The sequence below is a fragment of the Hypomesus transpacificus genome, chromosome 23, assembly GCF_021917145.1.
Source record: "Hypomesus transpacificus isolate Combined female chromosome 23, fHypTra1, whole genome shotgun sequence".
Lineage (NCBI taxonomy): Eukaryota > Metazoa > Chordata > Actinopteri > Osmeriformes > Osmeridae > Hypomesus > Hypomesus transpacificus.
In genome coordinates, this window is record NC_061082.1 from 21,303,220 (window position 1) to 21,323,405 (window position 20,186).

At 44.5% G+C, this 20,186-nt stretch overlaps 4 protein-coding genes across 4 annotated transcripts; all 4 read left to right on the forward strand.

Annotated features, from left to right (window-relative positions):
* The first annotated feature begins 5 nt into the window (after positions 1-5).
* Positions 6-5,489, forward strand: LOC124485478 (protocadherin alpha-C2). The gene is made up of 2 exons (XM_047047111.1): positions 6-2,592; positions 4,926-5,489. Exons 1-2 carry the CDS (start codon positions 157-159, stop codon positions 4,947-4,949), a joined length of 2,460 nt encoding a protein of 819 aa, XP_046903067.1. The 5' UTR covers positions 6-156; the 3' UTR covers positions 4,950-5,489.
* A 6,407-nt stretch (positions 5,490-11,896) lies between these two features.
* LOC124484904 (protocadherin alpha-8-like) lies at positions 11,897-14,077 on the forward strand. Its single transcript, XM_047046023.1, has 2 exons — positions 11,897-13,777; positions 14,072-14,077. The coding sequence occupies exons 1-2, from the start codon at positions 12,266-12,268 to the stop codon at positions 14,075-14,077; spliced, it is 1,518 nt and encodes a 505-aa protein (XP_046901979.1). The 5' UTR covers positions 11,897-12,265.
* Positions 14,078-14,271: 194 nt separating this feature from the next.
* On the forward strand, positions 14,272-16,744 carry LOC124485480 (protocadherin alpha-2-like). The gene has a single exon (XM_047047114.1). It carries the CDS (start codon positions 14,390-14,392, stop codon positions 16,742-16,744), a length of 2,355 nt encoding a protein of 784 aa, XP_046903070.1. The 5' UTR covers positions 14,272-14,389.
* Positions 16,745-17,212: 468 nt separating this feature from the next.
* Positions 17,213-19,688, forward strand: LOC124484905 (protocadherin alpha-3-like). Its single transcript, XM_047046024.1, has one exon. It carries the CDS (start codon positions 17,307-17,309, stop codon positions 19,686-19,688), a length of 2,382 nt encoding a protein of 793 aa, XP_046901980.1. The 5' UTR covers positions 17,213-17,306.
* Positions 19,689-20,186: the final 498 nt, after the last annotated feature.

Consider the following 20,186-nt stretch of genomic DNA (forward strand, 5'->3'; position numbering starts at 1 on the left):
CAGCTGTGCCGCGTGGAGGCTCGACATGAATTTTGCAAGGCGGAAGAGAATGGCTGCGATCGAACAGCATATCGACACCAGTCTACAGATGTGAAGACAACCATTTTAAGTAAATAGAAACGATTCCAATTTATTTTGCACTATAATCATTCTATCATGGCGCGAATTATGTCGTTCAAACGGTCAGGGTGGGTCGCGGCTCTCTTTGTGTTCTGTGGGATGTGGGGGGCTGCTTTGTCCGTCACTCGGTACTCCATTCCAGAGGAAATGCAAGAGGGTTCCGTTGTTGCGAACTTGGCTACAGATTTGGGACTTGATGTTCGCAGTCTGGTAAGACGCAAGGCAAAGCTTGATATCATCCACAGTAAAAAATACCTTGATATCAACAAAGAAACTGGCGATCTGTACATTATAGAGAGGATAGACAGAGAAAACATATGTACGAGCAAGACAACATCTTGCTTTTTGAAAATGGATGTCATATTTGAAAACCCTATTCGCATTTTTAATGTTGAACTGGAAATTATGGACATAAATGACAACGCGCCGATTTTTCGAAGGGAGACCATGCAATTGGACATATCAGAATCCACTGCTCCCGGAGAGAGGTTCTCGTTGACAAATGCAGTGGATGCAGATGTTGGTGCAAATTCTATAAAAACGTATTATCTAAGCGAAAGCAAATCTTTTACAATCGATATACAGACAGGAAGCGGTGGCTCAAAATACGTAGATTTAGTTCTCAATAGCCATTTAGACCGAGAAGAACAGGGAATTCACAATCTGATATTAACCGCTGTAGATGGAGGAGTCCCTGCGCGCTCAGGCACAGCCAGCATAATTATTAGGGTTCTGGATATCAATGACAACGCCCCCTTCTTTAATCAGGAGGTATACGCAGTTAATATAAAAGAGAACTCCCCTATTGGAACAGTAGTCATTAAGTTGAACGCAACAGACTTTGACGAAGGCATAAACGCAGAGATAACGTATTCCTACACATTGTACACATCGGAGAAAACGCAAGAAATGTTCTCTCTCAATCCTGACACTGGAGAGATCAAGGTGAAGGGCGTGATTGATTTTGAGGAAAGTCAAAGTTTTGAAATGCACATACAGGCCAAAGACAAAGGCCCAAATGCATTAACAGGAGAATGCAGAGTGATGGTATCTGTTACCGACATGAATGACAACCATCCCGAGGTAACCGTCAAATCTTTCAAAAGTACAGTCAAAGAAGATGTCACCGTAGGAACGATAATAGCCGTTATCAGCACCCGCGACAGAGACTCCGGGAGAAACGGAGAAGTTGAACTTACTTTTAATCAACAAGCACATCTACCCTTTGTTCTCAACAAATCCTCAGATGAGTTCTTTGCACTCCTCGTTTCAAAGCCCCTGGACAGAGAAATGATCTCCCGATACGACATCACTTTTAAAGTCACAGACAAGGGCACACCTCCTCTTTCTGATAATGAAACCATCACCTTGGAGATTCTTGACGTCAACGACAACGTACCAGTGTTTCCACAGTCCCTCTACACCATCCACGTCATGGAGAACAACGTCCCTGGTGCGCTGTTGACCACCCTCACCGCCTTTGACCCAGACCTCCACGAGAACCAGTATCTGGTCTATTTCATCATGGAGAAAGAGATCCAAAACACCTCCATATCGATGCTGTTCTCCATCAACCCAGAGAACGGGAACCTTTACGCTCTGAAGACCTTCGACTTTGAGAGAGAGAGGGAGTTCCTGTTTCACATCGAGGCCCGGGACTCAGGCGTTCCCGCTCTCAGCAGCAACGTCACGGTCCACATCGTCATCCTGGACCAAAACGACAACACGCCCGCCATCGTGGCGCCGTGGCGCGCCCAGGGTTCCGTCATCGAGGAGGTGATCCCGAGGTCCACCGACAAAGGTCACCTGGTCGCCAAAGTCATCGCCATCGACTCGGACTCGGAGCAGAACGCACGTGTCACCTACCAGCTCCTGCAGGTCAGCGACCCGACGCTCTTTAGTCTGGACCAGTACAACGGCGAGATCCGCACCACCCGTATGTTCAGTTACAGGGACCCTCGCCACCAGCGCCTGGTCGTCGTCGCCAAGGACAACGGAGAGCCGTCCCTCTCTGCCACGGTGACCATCAAGATCACGACGGTGGAGCACATGGTGACGTCGTTCTCCGAGACGACGGAGGAACCCTTCGAGTATGACATGTTCTCCGACCTCAACCTGTACCTGGTCATCGGCCTGGGCTCCGTCTCTTTCCTGCTGCTCATCACCATCCTGGTGATCATCGTGATCAAATGCCAGAAGCCCAAACCCAAGCCCATGAAAATCCCCCCGCCCAACAGGAACAGCTACGTTAGCAGGAACAGCTACGTTAGCCAGAGAAGCTCCACCATAGCAGACTCCACCCTGATCTCCAGCGACGCCTACTGGTACAGCCTGTTTTTGGCTGAGACCCGGAAAGGGAAGGTGGTGGTGAGGCAGCCCATCGTGCCCAAAGGAGCCGGGTACTTTGTCTCCAGTATACCCAGGAGCATAGGCCCCACAGAGACCAGCGACTCCAGGGCATCCACACTACAGGTAGGCTGACTCCACTCTGGCAGACAGTTTTGTCTTTTATTTCCAAACTTAGCAGTGACTTGTTTCTGCCTGTACCTGTGATGCTGCAGGATTGATTTGACAAATGTTGGGGTGGTCTGGTGTTACTTTAGTTTTTAGTTTTTTTTTAAGAGATGAAGGAAGCTATACCTTGTTTAAATATGTTCTACAGAACACCACATTCCTCAGTCCTCACCTCTGTCAGTCGGATTAGATGGCAACATGGCTTGACCATTTGTGTCCTAAGCAATACAAATGTGGGATCTGGAGGAATGTGGCAGTATGCTGTAGATGGTGTATGATCTTCATTTTCCCCTAATATATAAACTGGTGATGTGACAGTGTGACTTTACAATGTCTGCCATCCCTCAAGATCACTGACCTTCCATTTCCTTATGGAAAAATTCTGCCGGTCATATCAGCGAGGTCAATACTGGGTAAAACCATAGGCATTATAACATAAAGAAACATCAGACTGTGATGTTAACCTAGTCACTTTGTGTGTTATGGCTGGGAATCACTGTGTGGTTATTGAAGACACCTAGAGCATAAAAACTGTTTGTGTTTCATTTGCCTTGGAGTCATTCACGGAGTGGGGACTCGTGTAGCCTGGCTGTATTAAATAATCAAGTGAATTCACAGGCGGCTAGATGCCACTAAGACTCTCACAGTGTAATAACATGTAATATTGATGACAAAGTGGTTTTTCTAAGAAAGTATGTTTTCATTTGTTATGGATATTACTTCACTAGCTAAATTATCTTCAACATCCAAGGTGATCTGAGGACAGCAATCCTGAATAATTCTACTACTTGACTTTTCTACCACAAGGCCTTTTTTGGGCCTGATATTTGCTTTTGTCTTTTTTCTTTTAGGATGCCGTTTCCAAATAAGGATTGATGTTTCTGATGTACCTTATGTCAATGTTTATGTTCCGTTTTTGGGATAGGGGTTATTTAAAAAAAGTTAAATTAATAATTAATATCATTTCAAAGGTGGGTGTATGTGTGTGTGTTTGTATCTGTGTGTGTGTGGGTTGGTGGGTGTGAAATGACCATTGAATCTGTCTTTTCTTTATTCTTAAGTACTCAAAATGAAAGGAAGTCCATTCTACAACTGGAGGTATGCTGGTTGCTGAATACATGTTATAGGACCGGTGTGATTTGTGTAAAAGAGACTAGAGTTTCTCCTGTTTTTGGTCCAGTTCTATTTGTCCTGCTCAAAACATTGGATGTTGAAATACAAAACACAAAAGAAACGAGACCTTTGCTCACCATGCCTGTGATGATTAGTTCTAACCCCTTTCTAAGAGAGACTCTTTGCAAGGAGCCCTTATGCAATGGAAGGAGATGCAGAGAGAAAAAAAAAGCATAATTCCCAAGCTCTCTCTCTTCTCTCTCAATCCCTCAGTTTCCTCCCCTGACACAAACTGCTCACCCTCTGACCTTCACCACTGCACTCCTGTGAGCTATGAATATTAGATTGGCAAATCTTTCCACAGAGAGGAAACCAATCTCTCTCCGACAGTTGAGATTAGGCCCGGAGTGTCTGCCAGGTCAGAACAGTAATTGTGACACAGGGTTTGCCTGGGTAGAGGAACAGGGCAAAGACCTGGCACAGATGAAAGAGAGGATTATAGCTAGTCCTGGCTGGCCTTCAGTTTGATCACCTGCTGAAAACAGCAGCTCTCACTGTCAGAAGCACACATGAGTTCATTTTAGACTCGTCATTGGTTAGGGAGAGCGGAGGGAGAAATTAATGACAATAGACATACTATGGAGATCAGTACTCAGGTACATACACGCATGTACACACACACACACACACACACACACACACACACACACACACACACACACACACACACACACACACAAACCTACCAACTACACACTGCGATGTGCATGTCTCCTATCTCCTATTTTTTTTTTACCCTGTTCTTGTCACTTTTTTGGTTTTATTCAAATTTCAATTGCTTGCTTTTCAATCTGGCCTCAATTCAGGCGATTGAAGCTCTGTGATTCGGCCTACTTACAGTCTTACTGTGGAGAACATTTTAAAAGGTTCCGAAAGTTCAATCGAATTCACAAAGCAAACCTCCTTTTCATAAAACCGAGGCTTGGAATTTACTTACTGTAGAAAGTAAGCAAACCAGCTGAAATCCATCTCTGTTTGACTGATGGGGACAGTAACCAGTCAGGCCCCGGTTGAGAAAACTCTGTCACTGCATGAGTCGTGGCATTGTGGCTGTCAGTCAGGTTCACCTTCCACATTAATGATGCTAACGTTCTATTCTTGTTTCTGTCCATACACAGGAGTCCAGCAGTGACCTGCCATGACTTCTCGGACGGGTTGAGAACTTTCTACAAATTCCACATGACATCGAAGACGTTCAAAGACACAACCACAGCCCCCTACCTCCCACCCCCTACCCCCACCCCCCAGCTCTCTATCAATAAGATCCAACAGTGAGCTCCCTCCGCGGGCATCTCTTGGACCCTTCTTTCCAAACACCAACCTCACACCAGTGACCTCTTCTGCTGTAAACTACCTTCAACTCCATCAATCAAGCATGAATCTGCATGGCCACACTACCAGGTGCTTGAGCTTTATCTTCACGGAGAAGGAGGAGCCTCCGCCGAGGATGCTGGGACTGAATAGGAGTGCTGTCGTTTTTGGGGGATGTTGCTGATGACTTTGAACCTAACGGCAGGTATGGACATTCCATTTCCTGTTCCTCCAGAAAGGATGCGATGCAGGAGATGAAAGTGTTCCACATGTTCTACTTAGGGGTTTTCTGTCATGCTTTGCCATGTCATCACAGGCTTGTTGTATAGTGTGTTAAGATGTTTTTATTTGCTAGTCCAAATATACTTTTTTTTTAACTAAAAACACTCTCCGAAAAGAAAAGAAAAAGCGTGCATTTTGAGTTTGTCATTTTTCATACAACTGTTCAGGAGCTATGATAAACATAAGGCATAGATTTGAGAATTCTTAACTTTGCAATGATTCACCGTGAAGCATAACGCACAGATCAACTGCAATAGAGACAACATCCTTCTGTATGTAGTGTCTCCCTGCCTGAGCAGAGTCTTCAGGTTGAAGCAGACTGGACCGTCTATGTAGCAGGCCTGCTCCCATGATCAGGACGCCCCGTAGTACCATATCCTGTCTCCAGTCCGTCACAGCTCTCTTAAGCTAACCCTCACAGCCCGGTAACAGGGTCTCACTACCACGATCATCCACTCAGAAGGCCACTGTGAAAGCTAGGTCAAACGGGAATTCAAATATAAAACAAAACACACAAAAAAAACAGTTGGTGACAAAAGACCAGACAGTTGTATTCTGTAGAACGATTTACTATTTTCACTTTAAAGAATAGGACTGTTTATTTAAAAAAATATATATACAAATTATATTTATGTCAGGCATGGTGCAATTCAATACTCTGGCCATGTTTTAAAAGTTGAATTATGATGATTGAATTGAACTTTATGAGATAGTGTTTTTTTATTCAACTATTTGATATAACTACTCTTATTGCAGCTTTTTTGTGATTTCTTCAAGTGCATTTTGTGTTTTATGATATTCGTAGTGCAATACATGATTAGTTCTTTCTTTGATAGTGTACAGACATTCAGATCTAATTCAGCACTGAGTCCACTATTAGATATGTAGCCAAATGGTCGACATCAACACCTCCTCATCCAGGTCTGCAGAGCTCAGATAACTAAACGTCAGGCATTATCTTTCAGAAATGAGAACATAGAAAGACAAAGCCAAAATAGGGATGGGAAAGAAGAGAAGCCTCAGAGATAGAGAGAGAGAGAGAGAGAGAGAGAGATAGAGAGAGAGAGATATAACCAGATATTTTTTAATGACAGGTCGGCTCTTGATTGTATCAATCAATTCACTCAGTGTTCTAATTCCAAACAGACCATACCCCAAATTCTAACCTTCTCTCTAAAGACCTTCAACATGTAAAAGGGATAAGTAAAGAGGCCCAATCTGTTCTTTGTGTCTCTGCCAATGGATTCACTATTATTAGATCTATCTCCCTTGAAACCCTCTCTCTCTTCGTGTTGCATGACCCTCTCTTCTCTCTCTGTGGTCTGATGAGGTTAGCCTTAGCTGCTCTGACACACACACACACACACACACACACACACACGCACACACACGCACACACACGCACACACACAGCTGTCTGTGCCACACCCATAATGACATTCGTGGAGGATATGCCACATGGTCATAGTGTGAGGCGAGCACTATATAATACTTAACCATATACATACTTAACTGTAGGATAATGGTGAAGGAGTGGTGCTTTGAGCGGTGCCATATGCATCACCACAAAGCATGTGACTTGGAAAAGAATGAGATAATGGTGCTTAATCCAGATTTCAAGTCATGATTATTACCATGGCTGAGATGCCATCTGGACTGACTTACTTCCCTGACTTTTGACCACCGGTGCCAATCATGGGGCCTGGTGATGTGACCCGGCGTCAAAGTATTACTAGTATTATTTGAACAGATGTGCTGTAAGAACTGTAAAAAAATAAATAATAATGGGATGGGTTGAAACCAGGCTTGATATAACTACTTTTTACTTTGTTGTGTTTTGATACGATTCTGTACAATTTTGATATCAGTTGTATTCGCTGTGGTGTGTTGGAGAACACCTGGGAGAGTTCATGCTGCTTGCTTAGTAATGTGTGTTTGTCTGTTTTAGTGTGTAGTGCTTATTCCTGCATTTTACTTCTGCTTTTAGACTGTTTCTTGAGTCCCAGAGAGTGTCTCTGTGTGGCTTGTTACCTAACTGACATGGGATGCCCTGTCTTAAGCACCGTCCAGACAGACCTGCCCCCTGGCTGTCAGCTCAGATACAAATGGAGTGAGAGAGAATGGTCTTGCAGATTTTTGTGTGTGTCTTTTTGCTCTCATGTTCTGCCAGAAGATGCAATCTGAATAAAGTTTGGAGATCTGAGTTCCTGGTTTTAGCTCTGGCGTCTTTTGTGAATGGCTAAATATGTAGATATTATCACTGTTGATAGGATTTCTCCCCCTTTATCTCTGTCCTTCCCTCTCTATCTATCTCTGTCATTCTCTCTCTAAATCCACATGCAGACAAACACACACGGGTATGCATGCTGACCCAGTTTCCAAATCAACTGTTCCGTGCTAATGCAGGGTGATTGAGCTTTTGTAGAGAGTGGAGTCTGCAAATCACATCACATTGAGCTGGTCTAAACATTCTCCTCCAGGTGGTATTCTGATCTTGACTGCCTGGTGGCCAGTGATGGATGCCCCCCCCCCCCTCACCCCTGCACTCCGCAGCAGCAACGGGGGTGGGGTGGGGGGGGGACTCGGCCGACACAAAGTCCTCGGCGCCTAGGAAACGGTTGCCGCGGCAACCGCGCCACCTTTCCCGGCAAACGCGGAGGAGGGGATTACGGCGCGCGCTCTCACGTCTTTCACCTTGTTTCCCCGTTGCTCCCTCTCTCCTCAGCTCTGCGTGAGTCCTCTTCTTCTCCATCTCCCTCTACCCCCCTCTCTCTTTTTCCCTCTATGTCTCTGTCTCTGTCCCTCTACCAGTTCACTGCTGTGGGTGGGGATCCTGTATACAATCAATCTATCCGTATATTGTTGAAGGGCTTGAATTTGGAATTATAAACGTTCAAGCGTGTTCGCATCCTCCTGTGTGTGTGTCAGTGTGTGTGTGTGTGTCAGAGTGTGTGTGTCAGAGTGTGTGTGTGTCAGTGTTTGTGTGTGTCAGTGTGTGTGTGGGAGAGACCGATAGCAGGATGTACATGTTTGGATGTGCCAAATAAAGGTATGTGTGGGAAGAACTACACAAACAGTCATAAGTGAAGATTCCTAATGTCTTGACAGATGAGAGTGTCAGTAGGGAGACTGCTGCAGTGTGCTCCAGTTTCACCAGTCTCAGCAACCTCTATTTGCAGAGACAACCCCCGCAACCCTCTCTTATCTCCTGCCCCTCCCTGCCTCATGCCCCTCTCTACCTCCCTGCCTATCTCTCTCTCCCTCTCTCTCTCTCTCTCTCTTTTTCTCTCTTTCTCTCTCTCTCTCTCCCTCCCCCTCTCTCTTTCTCTATCTCTCTCCGCCAGCAGAACGTTTCTCATTGACTAAATCAGTTCTCACTGTTAAGCACGATGGACAGCGACTTGGCTCAGCGCTATATCGCCATGGAGACGGTCTCCTTCTCTGTAGGCTACTACAGTACTGCAGTGGAGAGAGTGAGACGACAATACCTGTATGGTCCACTAGAGGGGAGCTTTAATCCAAACCAGGGATTATTACGAGGATGGTTATAATAGAGTCAGATGGCTGAGTGGTTAGGGAATCGGGCTAGTAATCAGAAGGTCACCAGTTCAATTCCTGGCTGGGCCAAAATGATGATGTGTCCTTGGGCAAGGCACTTCACCCTACTTGCCTCGGGGGGAATGTCCCTGTATTTACTGTAAATTGCTCCGGATAAGAGCGTCTGCCAAATGACTAAATGTAAATGTAATACCAGCATCAACATAATTTATTATCATTATTTCACACAATTACTATTGCTTCATTGTCTTGTATTTTGGGATACCTAAGTAACGGAAATAGTACCATGTTATTTTATCCAAAGCAATAAACGGGGGATTTGAACCTGCAACCTCTTGATCTTCAGCCAAATGCTCCACCACTGATCTGGAACCATCTCTTAAATTATAATGAATTCTAAATTATTCTAAATATTTAATGATATTTGGGGTAGTTGAGAATTACAGTTGCAGAAGTATTTAATTGAGTAAATCTCAGCATCTGGGAACCTCTCGTAGGCACTGAGTGGTTTACAGTGTTAGCAGTGAGGTCATGATCTCACCAAGCTAGACCACAGGGGAAAAGCAGTTGCACATTTTCAACACCACTCTCCTCTCTGCCTGTAAATTATTCACGTCATCGTACCCTGGCATATGGCTCCTTCATCTGCATCCTCTCCTGTCATCATCAGAGCACTCGGCTGAGAATGCAGTCTGCACGTGGCAGTCTGGTTTGGAGACGTCAACTAGGTTCAACCACCAGGAGGCGATCTGTAGCTGGACCACATGAGTGCCCACGGCTGTGCTGTTAATGCTGAACTTAATGTGAGCACATTTCCAGGCTCTCACGCAGGACATTGGGTTATTGAGTTAAATATCGAAGGGCAGTTCACTTAACGTTAATGGGTTGGTGTGAGTTAAAAGGGGGGGGGGGGGGGACCTGCCTGTGGTTGATGTGTTGTTCTGGACTGACTTCCCCCTCCTCTGTCTCTATTGATGAGTCAGCTCATGACCTGGACGTGTGTCGTGTGGAACCCTGGGTGTTGGAAAGGGGCACTTGCGTCCACATTTATGTTGCATTTGCATTTGTCTAGACCAGGGGTGTCGAACTCCGGTCCTCGAGGGCCGCTGTCCTGCATGTTTTAGATGTTTCCCTGCTCCAACACACCTGATTCAATTAAAAGGGTTGTTATAACGACCATTCATTCGAATCAGGTGAGCTGGATCAGGGAAACATCTAAAACATGCAGGACAGCGGCCCTCGAGGACCGGAGCTCGACACCCCTGGTCTAGACCATGTCTCTCTCTCTGCCTCTCTCTCTCTCTCTCCCTCTCTCTCTCTCTCTCTCTCTCTCTCTCTCTCTCTCTCATATCTCTCTATATTTATCTCCTCTCTCCTTTTCATCTGTCTCATCTCTTTCTCACTCATCTCTCTAACATCTCTCTCCTCTTTCTTTCACATCTCCCTCTCTCTCAATTGACTCAAATGCCTTCTCGGTTTTTAGTTTTTCTTACTGCCTCTCTCTCTGTATCTATTGTTCTATTCTCTCAGTTTTAATATTCCATTTCAAGTGGCATGGTAAGAGATATGTCAAATGTTGCCAAAACAAACATACTGCTGCACAGTATCTATACATACACATAGGCTACATGTGCATCTACGTATACTGTACATATGTATTCATAAACACGGATATACAGTATATACATACACATGCCGAACATACACACAGAAATATGCACGCACTGAACATTAAAATTGTCACTGCATTTTGCATGTTGTTTTCTAAGTTCTGTCTCCACCTCTCACTGTGGGCGGCGTGCGAGCAGCTTTTCTTCGTTACTGCCTCCCGCCCGCCCTCTCCCTGCCTACGCGGCTCCCTCTCCCTCCCTCTCTCCGTCTCTCTCTGTCTGTGTGCGGGGTTGCCGACTGGCGATGACCTGCTCCGACCGGCAGAAAAGGGAGTTGTCCATGGTGCTGAAATACTGTTTTTTCTCTCTCCGTCTTCCATTGTGTGTTGAAACTGGAATTTCTGTTTCTACCGACATTAGCCACGTAGTTTTGTTTCCACCCACTATTTCACATATTAAATACATTTTCACGGTATAAACATTCGTCTCTTGTACCGAATATGTATTCAATTCAGAGCACGCTTATGATATCCGTGACGTACTAATACGTAGCGTCACAAAAAAATGAAGCTCTGTATCTGTTCGTGCTATTCTCCACGAGGTGTCACTGTGCACTAACAATACAGGGATCTTGTTTTTATCTCCACCCATGAATATTTAGGCAGACTAAGGCATTCGTCACTGTACAATTGAGTAAACTGGGATTGGGTTGCGAACGGGACATGAGGATTATGTGTGTGTTTTCATAGAAGAAACATTGTGGATTGTTTTGCAGACGCATGTTATTTATGTCACAATGCGTGCATTCTAAAACGGACTACTGAACAATGGGTGTGTTCGAGAAGCGCATTTGGATTGTAAATCTGTTTTGCCTGTCGCTTTGTCTCCAAGATGTTGCATTTGGACAAATTACCTATTCCGTTTCAGAAGAGGTTCGCCCGGGAACGGTTGTTGGGAATTTAGCAAAGGATTTGAATCTTAAAGTGACTGAACTTGAGACGCGAATGTTCCACATCGAATCAGGATCGTCCAAGAAACATTTTGAGGTAAATTTAAGGACCGGAGCTATCTTCGTTAGCGAGGCTATAGATAGAGAAGAGCTTTGTCCCAACGGCTTGGTTTGCACCGAAAGCTTGGAAGCAATCGTTAATTATCCTTTGAGATTGTACAGTGTTGATATAACTATACTTGATGTGAACGACAATGCTCCAGTATTTTCTCAGAAATCACAGACTATTCCGATTTCTGAACTGACTTCCCCTGGAGCTAAATTCCCTATGCCCTCGGCAGATGATCCAGATGTAGGCAGCAATTCAGTTGATGCGTATAAACTGTCCCCAAATGCTTTCTTCAGACTGGACGCACATAGGCCTTCTGAGCCTGACCGTGGTCCTTCATCAGAGTTAGTGCTACAGAAGCCTTTAGACCGGGAAAAGCAGTCTGTGATCAAGCTTATTTTAACGGCAGTTGATGGAGGAAAGCCTCCAAGATCCGGTACGACTGAAATTACTATTAACGTGCTGGATGCCAACGATAACGCCCCTGTGTTTTCCACTGCTCTATACAAAACTAAAGTCTCAGAGACTGCGCCGGTTGGCACTACGATATTGAGGATTAACGCTACAGATCTAGATGACGGTCTAAACGCTGAAGTAATTTATTTGTTCAGCCAACAGGGCCAACGGGGAGCCTATGACATGTTTGCAATAAATCAGAGTACGGGAGAAATAACGGTGGCAAGGCCGTTGGATTTTGAAACGACCAGTGCCTACGAGATCCGCGTAGAGGCCCTGGATCGAGGCAGCACGCCTTTAGCCTCCCATGCCAAGGTGCTGGTAGAGGTAATAGATGTAAATGACAACGCTCCTGAAATCAAACTGTCCTCTCTTTCAGAGAGCGTGAGAGAGGACGCCAAAAAGGGCACCGCGATTGCACTGATCACTGTTCTTGACAAGGACGGAGGTAGAAACGGTCACGTGCGTTGCACCATATCCGAAGGGACGCCGTTTCTGCTGGAGTCATCTCAGGGCAAATATTACTCCCTCGTCCTTGAAGATATCCTCGACAGGGAAATCCACTCCGAGTATAATGTCACTATCATAGCTACTGACGATGGTAGTCCTCCCCTCTCCAGCACGAGCGTTTTTACTATTCACGTTTCCGACGTTAATGACAACGCGCCTCAGTTTCCGGAACCTATAGTCAACTTGTACCTAAAAGAAAACAGCCCCACGGGATCCTTGATATGTTCTCTGACCGCTTTAGATCCGGACCAGGAGGCAAACGCTCAAATATCATATTCTTTAGGGCCTATAACGACGGCTACACAGTCATCTGTTGCTGTCAATGTAAATTCTTTAACTGGAGAAATGTACAGTCTGCAGTCTTTTAACTTCGAGGAAACTAAGAGATTCCAGTTCCAAGTTCAGGCCACAGACGGTGGTGTTCCTCCTCTGAGCAGTAACGTGACTGTGAACGTTTTTATCCTGGATGAGAATGACAACACTCCTGTTATTCTCCCGCCCTATTCTGACCAAGGCTCTGTCAACTCTGAGAACATTCCCTACTCTGCTGAAGCGGGCTACTTTGTGGCCAAGATCAGGGCTGTAGACCTAGACTCTGGTTACAACGCGCTGCTCTCTTATCACATCTCTGAACCAAAGGGGCCAAATCTGTTCAAAATTGGAAGCAGCAATGGAGAGATCAGGACTAAGAGACGCATGAGTGACAATGACTTAAAAACTCACCCGCTGGTCATAGTGGTGTCTGACAATGGAGACCCTTCCCTGTCTGCCACTGTGTCTATTGATGTTGTGGTGGTTGAAAGTACAGGTGACATGCAGACAACTTTCAGACAGCTACCAGTAAAGGAGGAGAGTTTCTCAGATCTAAACCTGTATCTGCTGATCTCCATAGCCTCAGTATCAGTGATATTTCTACTGAGCCTCATCAGTTTAATAGCGGTAAAATGCCACAAGACAGACGGCAGTTTCAGCAGGTACAGCGCCCCAATGATAACCACCCACCCTGACGGGAGCTGGTCTTACTCCAAATCTACTCAGCAGTATGACGTGTGTTTTAGCTCAGACACAATGAAGAGTGACGTGGTGGTTTTCCCCACGTCGTTTCCACCTGGTGACGGGGAGCTGATCAGTATCAATGGAGGAGACACTTTCAGTAGGACTCAAACTCTGCCCACCTGCGAAAAGGTAAGGAGATTTCACACTACTAAAAGGAAATTGCACAATGCAAAGTTGATGCCATTGGCTATTGTTTCTTTTCTACTTCATTTTTTACATGTGTTAAGGTGTATTCGTTTTGGTTGATTACACTGCATTGTATTATTATCAAGTTAGCGTTCAGCACCGCTGAACTGGACAGCGAAACCGTAAAATTGGTAATCCTCTCTTTGTATTTACAATTATGTCTGGAATTGTAGTTTAAGAAAATCAAACCCTTTTCCTGGCACTTGTAGATCTTTAGGATTTCTCTATGAATATTAGGTGTAGTAGTGAGAGCTGTCAGGGACCATACTTTAAGTTCTAGAAACTGGATTGAAGAGTGCGCTCTTAATTCTGTAGACACAAGGCGTCGCTATAGACCGTGATTTAAAACGCAGTCTGATCACTAATCTATTATTACAAACTCCTCCTTTCTCTCCTGGCCTCCATTGCGCGTATTGCTTTGTCAGTGTTGCACGATACTATACCTCTGAGGAACACGTATTCAGAAGAGTATGCTTGCATTTGAAACAACTGTGCTTATTTTTTTTGAAGTAACTGATCTCCACAACCTAACGGATATTTAATAATCCTTGGATAATGATGGATGTTTCCGTGAGGATTCTGTTCCCTCTGCTTTGTTTATGGGAGGTATCATCCGGTCAGATTTCTTACTCCGTCTCAGAGGAGGTGAACAAGGGAACCGCTGTTGGAAATATCGCTAAAGACCTCAATCTCAATGTTCAGGAACTGGAGTCTCGTATGTTTCAGGTTGTATCTGAATCGAGCAAGAAGTATTTTGATGTGAATTTGAAGTCCGGTGGTTTGTTCGTCAATGAGAGAATCGACCGAGAGGAGCTTTGTGGGACCAGTGAGAAATGCTCTCTGAGTGTACAGGCTGTGGCGCACAATCCCACGAGCATCTTTCGTGTTGAAATTAAAATACTCGATATAAACGACAATGCACCATCGTTTTCCGTTGGTTCACTAACATTAAATATAACGGAAAACGCAGTGGCAGGAGAACGATTTCTTCTGCCGGTTGCTGAAGACATTGACGTCGGCATTAACTCAGTAAAGACCTACAAGCTGAGTCCAAATGAACACTTCTCTCTGGATGTGCAGAGCGGTGGAGAACAGAGTGTGTCTGCTGAGTTGGTGCTACAGAAACCTTTAGACCGAGAAAAACAGGCTGTGATTCAGCTCGTACTGACTGCTGTAGACGGAGGAAAACCTCCAAGATCCGGTACTTTAGATATTGTGATACATGTCATGGATATCAATGACAATAATCCGGTGTTTAGTAAATCCTTATACAAAGTGAAAGTTGCAGAGAATATTAATATTGGATCTAAAATACTACGTGTCTCAGCAACAGATAAAGATGAAGGTATGAACGGCGAGATAATTTACTCTTTCGTTGGTCACGGAAATGCTAAAGGTTATGATATATTCTCTATCGATCCTCATTCAGGGGAAATATCAATGATAGGTGAACTTGATTATGAGGCAAACGTTGGTATTGAGTTGCGAGTTCAGGCGGCCGATCAAGGACAGTATCCTAAAACTACCCATTGCAAAGTTTTAGTAGAAGTTCTTGATTTGAATGACAATGCGCCACAAATATCTACGACTTCTCTAATGAGCAATGTGAAAGAAAATGCAGAATCTGGTACTGGCATTGCTTTAATAATGCTGTCTGATAAAGATGGCGGAAAAAATGGAATTGTGAACGGTCACATCAGCGGAACTGTTCCGTTTAAACTGCAGTCGTCCTATAAAAACCAGTACTCTCTGGTAGTGGACGGACCTTTAGATAGAGAGCGTCACCCCCAGTACAACATCACCATCACAGCCGTAGATGAGGGAACCCCCCCTCTCTCTAGCACCAGTGTTGTTACTGTGCATATTTCTGATGTGAACGACAACCCACCTCGCTTCCCAGAGCCCATTGTCAACGTGTATTTAAAAGAAAATAGCCCAGTTGGAGACATGGTAGTTAACGTGCATGCGCATGATACTGATGAAAACGACAACGCGCGTGTCTCATATTCTCTGAAAAGCACTTCATCGCTTATCAACATTAATGATTTGACCGGTGAAATATCTACTCTGCAGTCGTTTAACCACGAAGAAACTAAACGATTCCAGTTCCAAGTTCAGGCCACAGACGGTGGTGTTCCTCCTCTGAGCAGCAACGTGACTGTGAACGTTTTTATCCTGGATGAGAATGACAACACTCCTGTTATTCTCCCGCCCTATTCTGACCAAGGCTCTGTCAACTCTGAGAACATTCCCTACGCTGCTGAAGCGGGCTACTTTGTGGCCAAGATTAGGGCTGTAGACGCAGACTCTGGTTACAATGCGCTGCTCTCTTATCACATCTCTGAACCAAAGGGACCGAATCTATTCAGAATTGGAAGCAGCAATGGAGAGATCAGGACTAAGAGACGCATGAGTGACAATGACTTAAAAACTCACCCGCTGGTCATAGTGGTGTCTGACAATGGAGACCCTTCCCTGTCTGCCACTGTGTCTATTGATGTTGTGGTGGTTGAAAGTACAGGTGACATGCAGACAAGTTTCAGACAACTACCAAAAAAGGAGGAGAGTTTCTCAGATCTAAACCTGTATCTGCTCATCTCCATAGTCTCAGTATCAGTGATATTTCTACTGAGCCTCATCAGTTTAATAGCGGTAAAGTGCCATAAGACAGACGGCAGTTTCAGCAAGTACAGCGCCCCAATGATAACCACCCACCCTGACGGGAGCTGGTCTTACTCCAAATCTACTCAGCAGTATGACGTGTGTTTTAGTTCAGACACAATGAAGAGTGACGTGGTAGTTTTCCCCACGTCGTTTCCACCTGGTGACGGGGAGCTGATCAGTATCAACGGAGGAGACACTTACAATAGAACTCAAACTCTCCCCACCTGCGAGAAGGTAAGGATATAGCATACTTCTTAAAGAAAATTGCATAATGCAACGTCAATGTTATAATTTATTTTTGACTTGTGGTTTTTAAATTATCAACAATTGTTTATAATGGTTGATTATGCTGCAATGCAATGGTATAAAGTTAATGGTCAGCACAACTGTGCTGGACAGCGACATTGCAAAGTTGGTACTTTGGAATTCACAAATATGTTTGGAATTGTAGTTTACTAAAATAAAATTAAATGCCGGCACTTGTAGATCTTTAGGTTTCCTCTATGAATATGAGTGCTAGCAGTCAGGGACCATACTTTAAGTTTTAGAACCTGGATTTAAGAGTGCGCTCTCACTTCCATAGACACAAGGCGTCGCTATAGACCATGATTTGAAACGCGGTGCGTTCACTAATGTATTATTACAAACTCCTCCTTTCTCTACTGGCCTCCATTGTGCGTATAGTGCTTTGCCAGTGTCGCACAATATCAAATGTGTTGGGAAGGTCTTTGAAAGAAAGAGTTGGCGTATATTTTTCTATGCCGTCTTTCCTTGACGCCATCAAGGTTTTTACTATCTGTGGATAGCGATGGGTCTCTCCATTCTCGGATGCTTCTGCTGTGCTACTCTGCTGTTGCTTTGTTTGGTGGATTTATCTTCCTGTCAGATCGTCTATTCCGTCTCAGAGGAGGTGAACAAGGGAACCGTAGTTGGAAATATCGCTAAAGATCTAAATGTTCAGCAACTGAGGTCCCGTATGTTTCAGGTTGTATCTGAATCGAGCAAGAAGTATTTTGATGTAAATCTGAAATCCGGTGTTTTGTTTGTGAATGAGAGAATCGACCGAGAGGAGCTTTGTGGGACAAATGAGAAATGCTCTCTGAGTGTACAGGCTGTGGCGCACAATCCCATGAACATCTTTCGTGTTGATATAACAATTTTTGATATAAATGACAATGGTCCCGTTTTTTCTGTTAAATCCTTGACTTTGAATGTTTCTGAAAATGCGGCGGCGGGTGAGCGTTTTCTTCTACCTTTAGCTAAGGACGCGGATGTGGGCAGTAACTCAGTGAAAGCCTATAAACTGAGTTCAAATGAACACTTCTCTCTGGATGTGCAGAGCGGAGGAGAGCAGAGTGTGTCTGCTGAGTTGGTGCTACAAAAACCTTTAGACCGAGAGAAACAGGCTGTGATTCAGCTCGTACTGACTGCTGTAGACGGAGGTAAACCACCTAGATCAGGGACGGTACAGATTGTGGTGAATGTATTAGATAACAATGACAATAACCCAATTTTCAGCAAACCTCTTTACAAAGTGAAAGTGGCAGAGAATGTTAAAATGGGTACCAAAATAATATCTCTAACGGCAACAGATATAGATGAAGGGGTGAACAGTAAAATTATTTACTCGTTTGTTGGACATGATCATTCAAAAGAATACGAACTATTCTCTATTGATCCTGAATCTGGGGAAATATCAGTGACAGGTGATTTGGACTATGAAGAAAATGTCGGAGTAGAATTGCGCGTGAAGGCTGCTGATCAAGGACATCCTCCGAAAACTACAAACTGCAAAGTTTTGGTAGAAATAATCGATATAAATGATAATGCGCCACAAATATCAATTATGTCACTTATGAGCACAGTGAGAGAAGATTCTGAATCAGGTGCAGCGGTTGCATTGATAGGACTCTCTGATAAAGACGGTGGTAAAAATGGAGTTGTGAACGGCCACATCAGTGGAACTGTTCCGTTTAAACTGCAGTCGTCTTATAAAAACCAGTACTCTCTAGTAGTGGACGGACCTTTAGATAGAGAGCGTCACCCCCAGTACAACATCACCATCACAGCCGTAGATGAGGGAACCCCCCCTCTCTCTAGCACCAGTGTTGTTACCGTGCGCATTTCTGATGTGAACGACAACCCACCCCTCTTCCCAGAGCCCATTGTCAACGTGTACTTAAAAGAAAATAGTCCAGTTGGAGACCTGGTAGTTAGCGTGCATGCACATGATACTGATGAAAACGACAATGCACATATATCATATTCTCTTAAAGGTAGTGCTATGGCTTCATCGCTAATCAACATTAATGATTTGACGGGTGAAATATACACTCTGCAGTCGTTTAACTACGAAGAAACTAAACGATTCCAGTTCCAAGTTCAGGCCACAGACGGTGGTGTTCCTCCTCTGAGCAGCAACGTGACTGTGAACGTTTTTATCCTGGATGAGAATGACAACACTCCTGTTATTCTCCCGCCCTATTCTGACCAAGGCTCTGTCAACTCTGAGAACATTCCCTACTCTGCTGAAGCGGGCTACTTTGTGGCCAAGATCAGGGCTGTAGACGCAGACTCTGGTTACAATGCGCTGCTCTCTTATCACATATCTGAACCAAAGGGACCGAATCTGTTCAGAATTGGAAGCAGCAATGGAGAGATCAGGACTAAGAGACGCATGAGTGACAATGACTTGAAATCTCACCCGCTGGTCATAGTGGTGTCTGACAATGGAGACCCTTCCCTGTCTGCCACTGTGTCTATTGATGTTGTGGTGGTTGAAAGTACAGGTGACATGCAGACAACTTTCAGACAGCTACCAGTAAAGGAGGAGAGTTTCTCAGATCTAAACCTGTACCTGCTCATCTCCATAGCCTCAGTATCAGTGATATTTCTACTGAGCCTCATCAGTTTAATAGCGGTAAAATGCCACAAGACAGACGGCAGTTTCAGCAGGTACAGCGCCCCAATGATAACCACCCACCCTGACGGGAGCTGGTCTTACTCCAAATCTACTCAGCAGTATGACGTGTGTTTTAGCTCAGACACAATGAAAAGTGACGTGGTAGTTTTCCCCACGTCGTTTCCACCTGGTGACGGGGAGCTGATCAGTATCAATGGAGGAGACACTTTCAGTAGGACTCAAACTCTGCCCACCTGCGAGAAGGTAAGGATATCGCATACTTCTTAAAGAAAATTGCATAATGCAACGTCAATGTTATAATTTATTTTTGACTTGTGGTTTTTACATTATTAACAATTGTTTATAATGGTTGATTATGCTGCAATGCAATGGCATGAAGTTCATGTTCAGCACCACTGTGCTGGACAGCGACATTGCAAAGTTGGTACTTTTGAATTCACAACTATGTTTGTAATTGTAGTTTACTAAAATAAAACTAAATGCCGGCAATTGTAGATCATTAGGATTCCTCTATGGATATCAGTGTGAGCTGTCAGGGACCTTACTTTAAGTTCTAGAACCTGGATTGAAGAGTGCGCTCTCACTTCTGTAGACACAAGGCGTCGCTGTAGACCGTGATTTCAAACGGTGTGATCACTAATGCATTATTACAAACTCCTCCTTTCTCTCCTGGCCACCATTGCACGTATAGTGCTTTGTCAGTGTCCTACGATATCAAATGTGTTGGGAAGGTCTTTGAAAAAAAGAGGTTGCGTATAGTTTTTT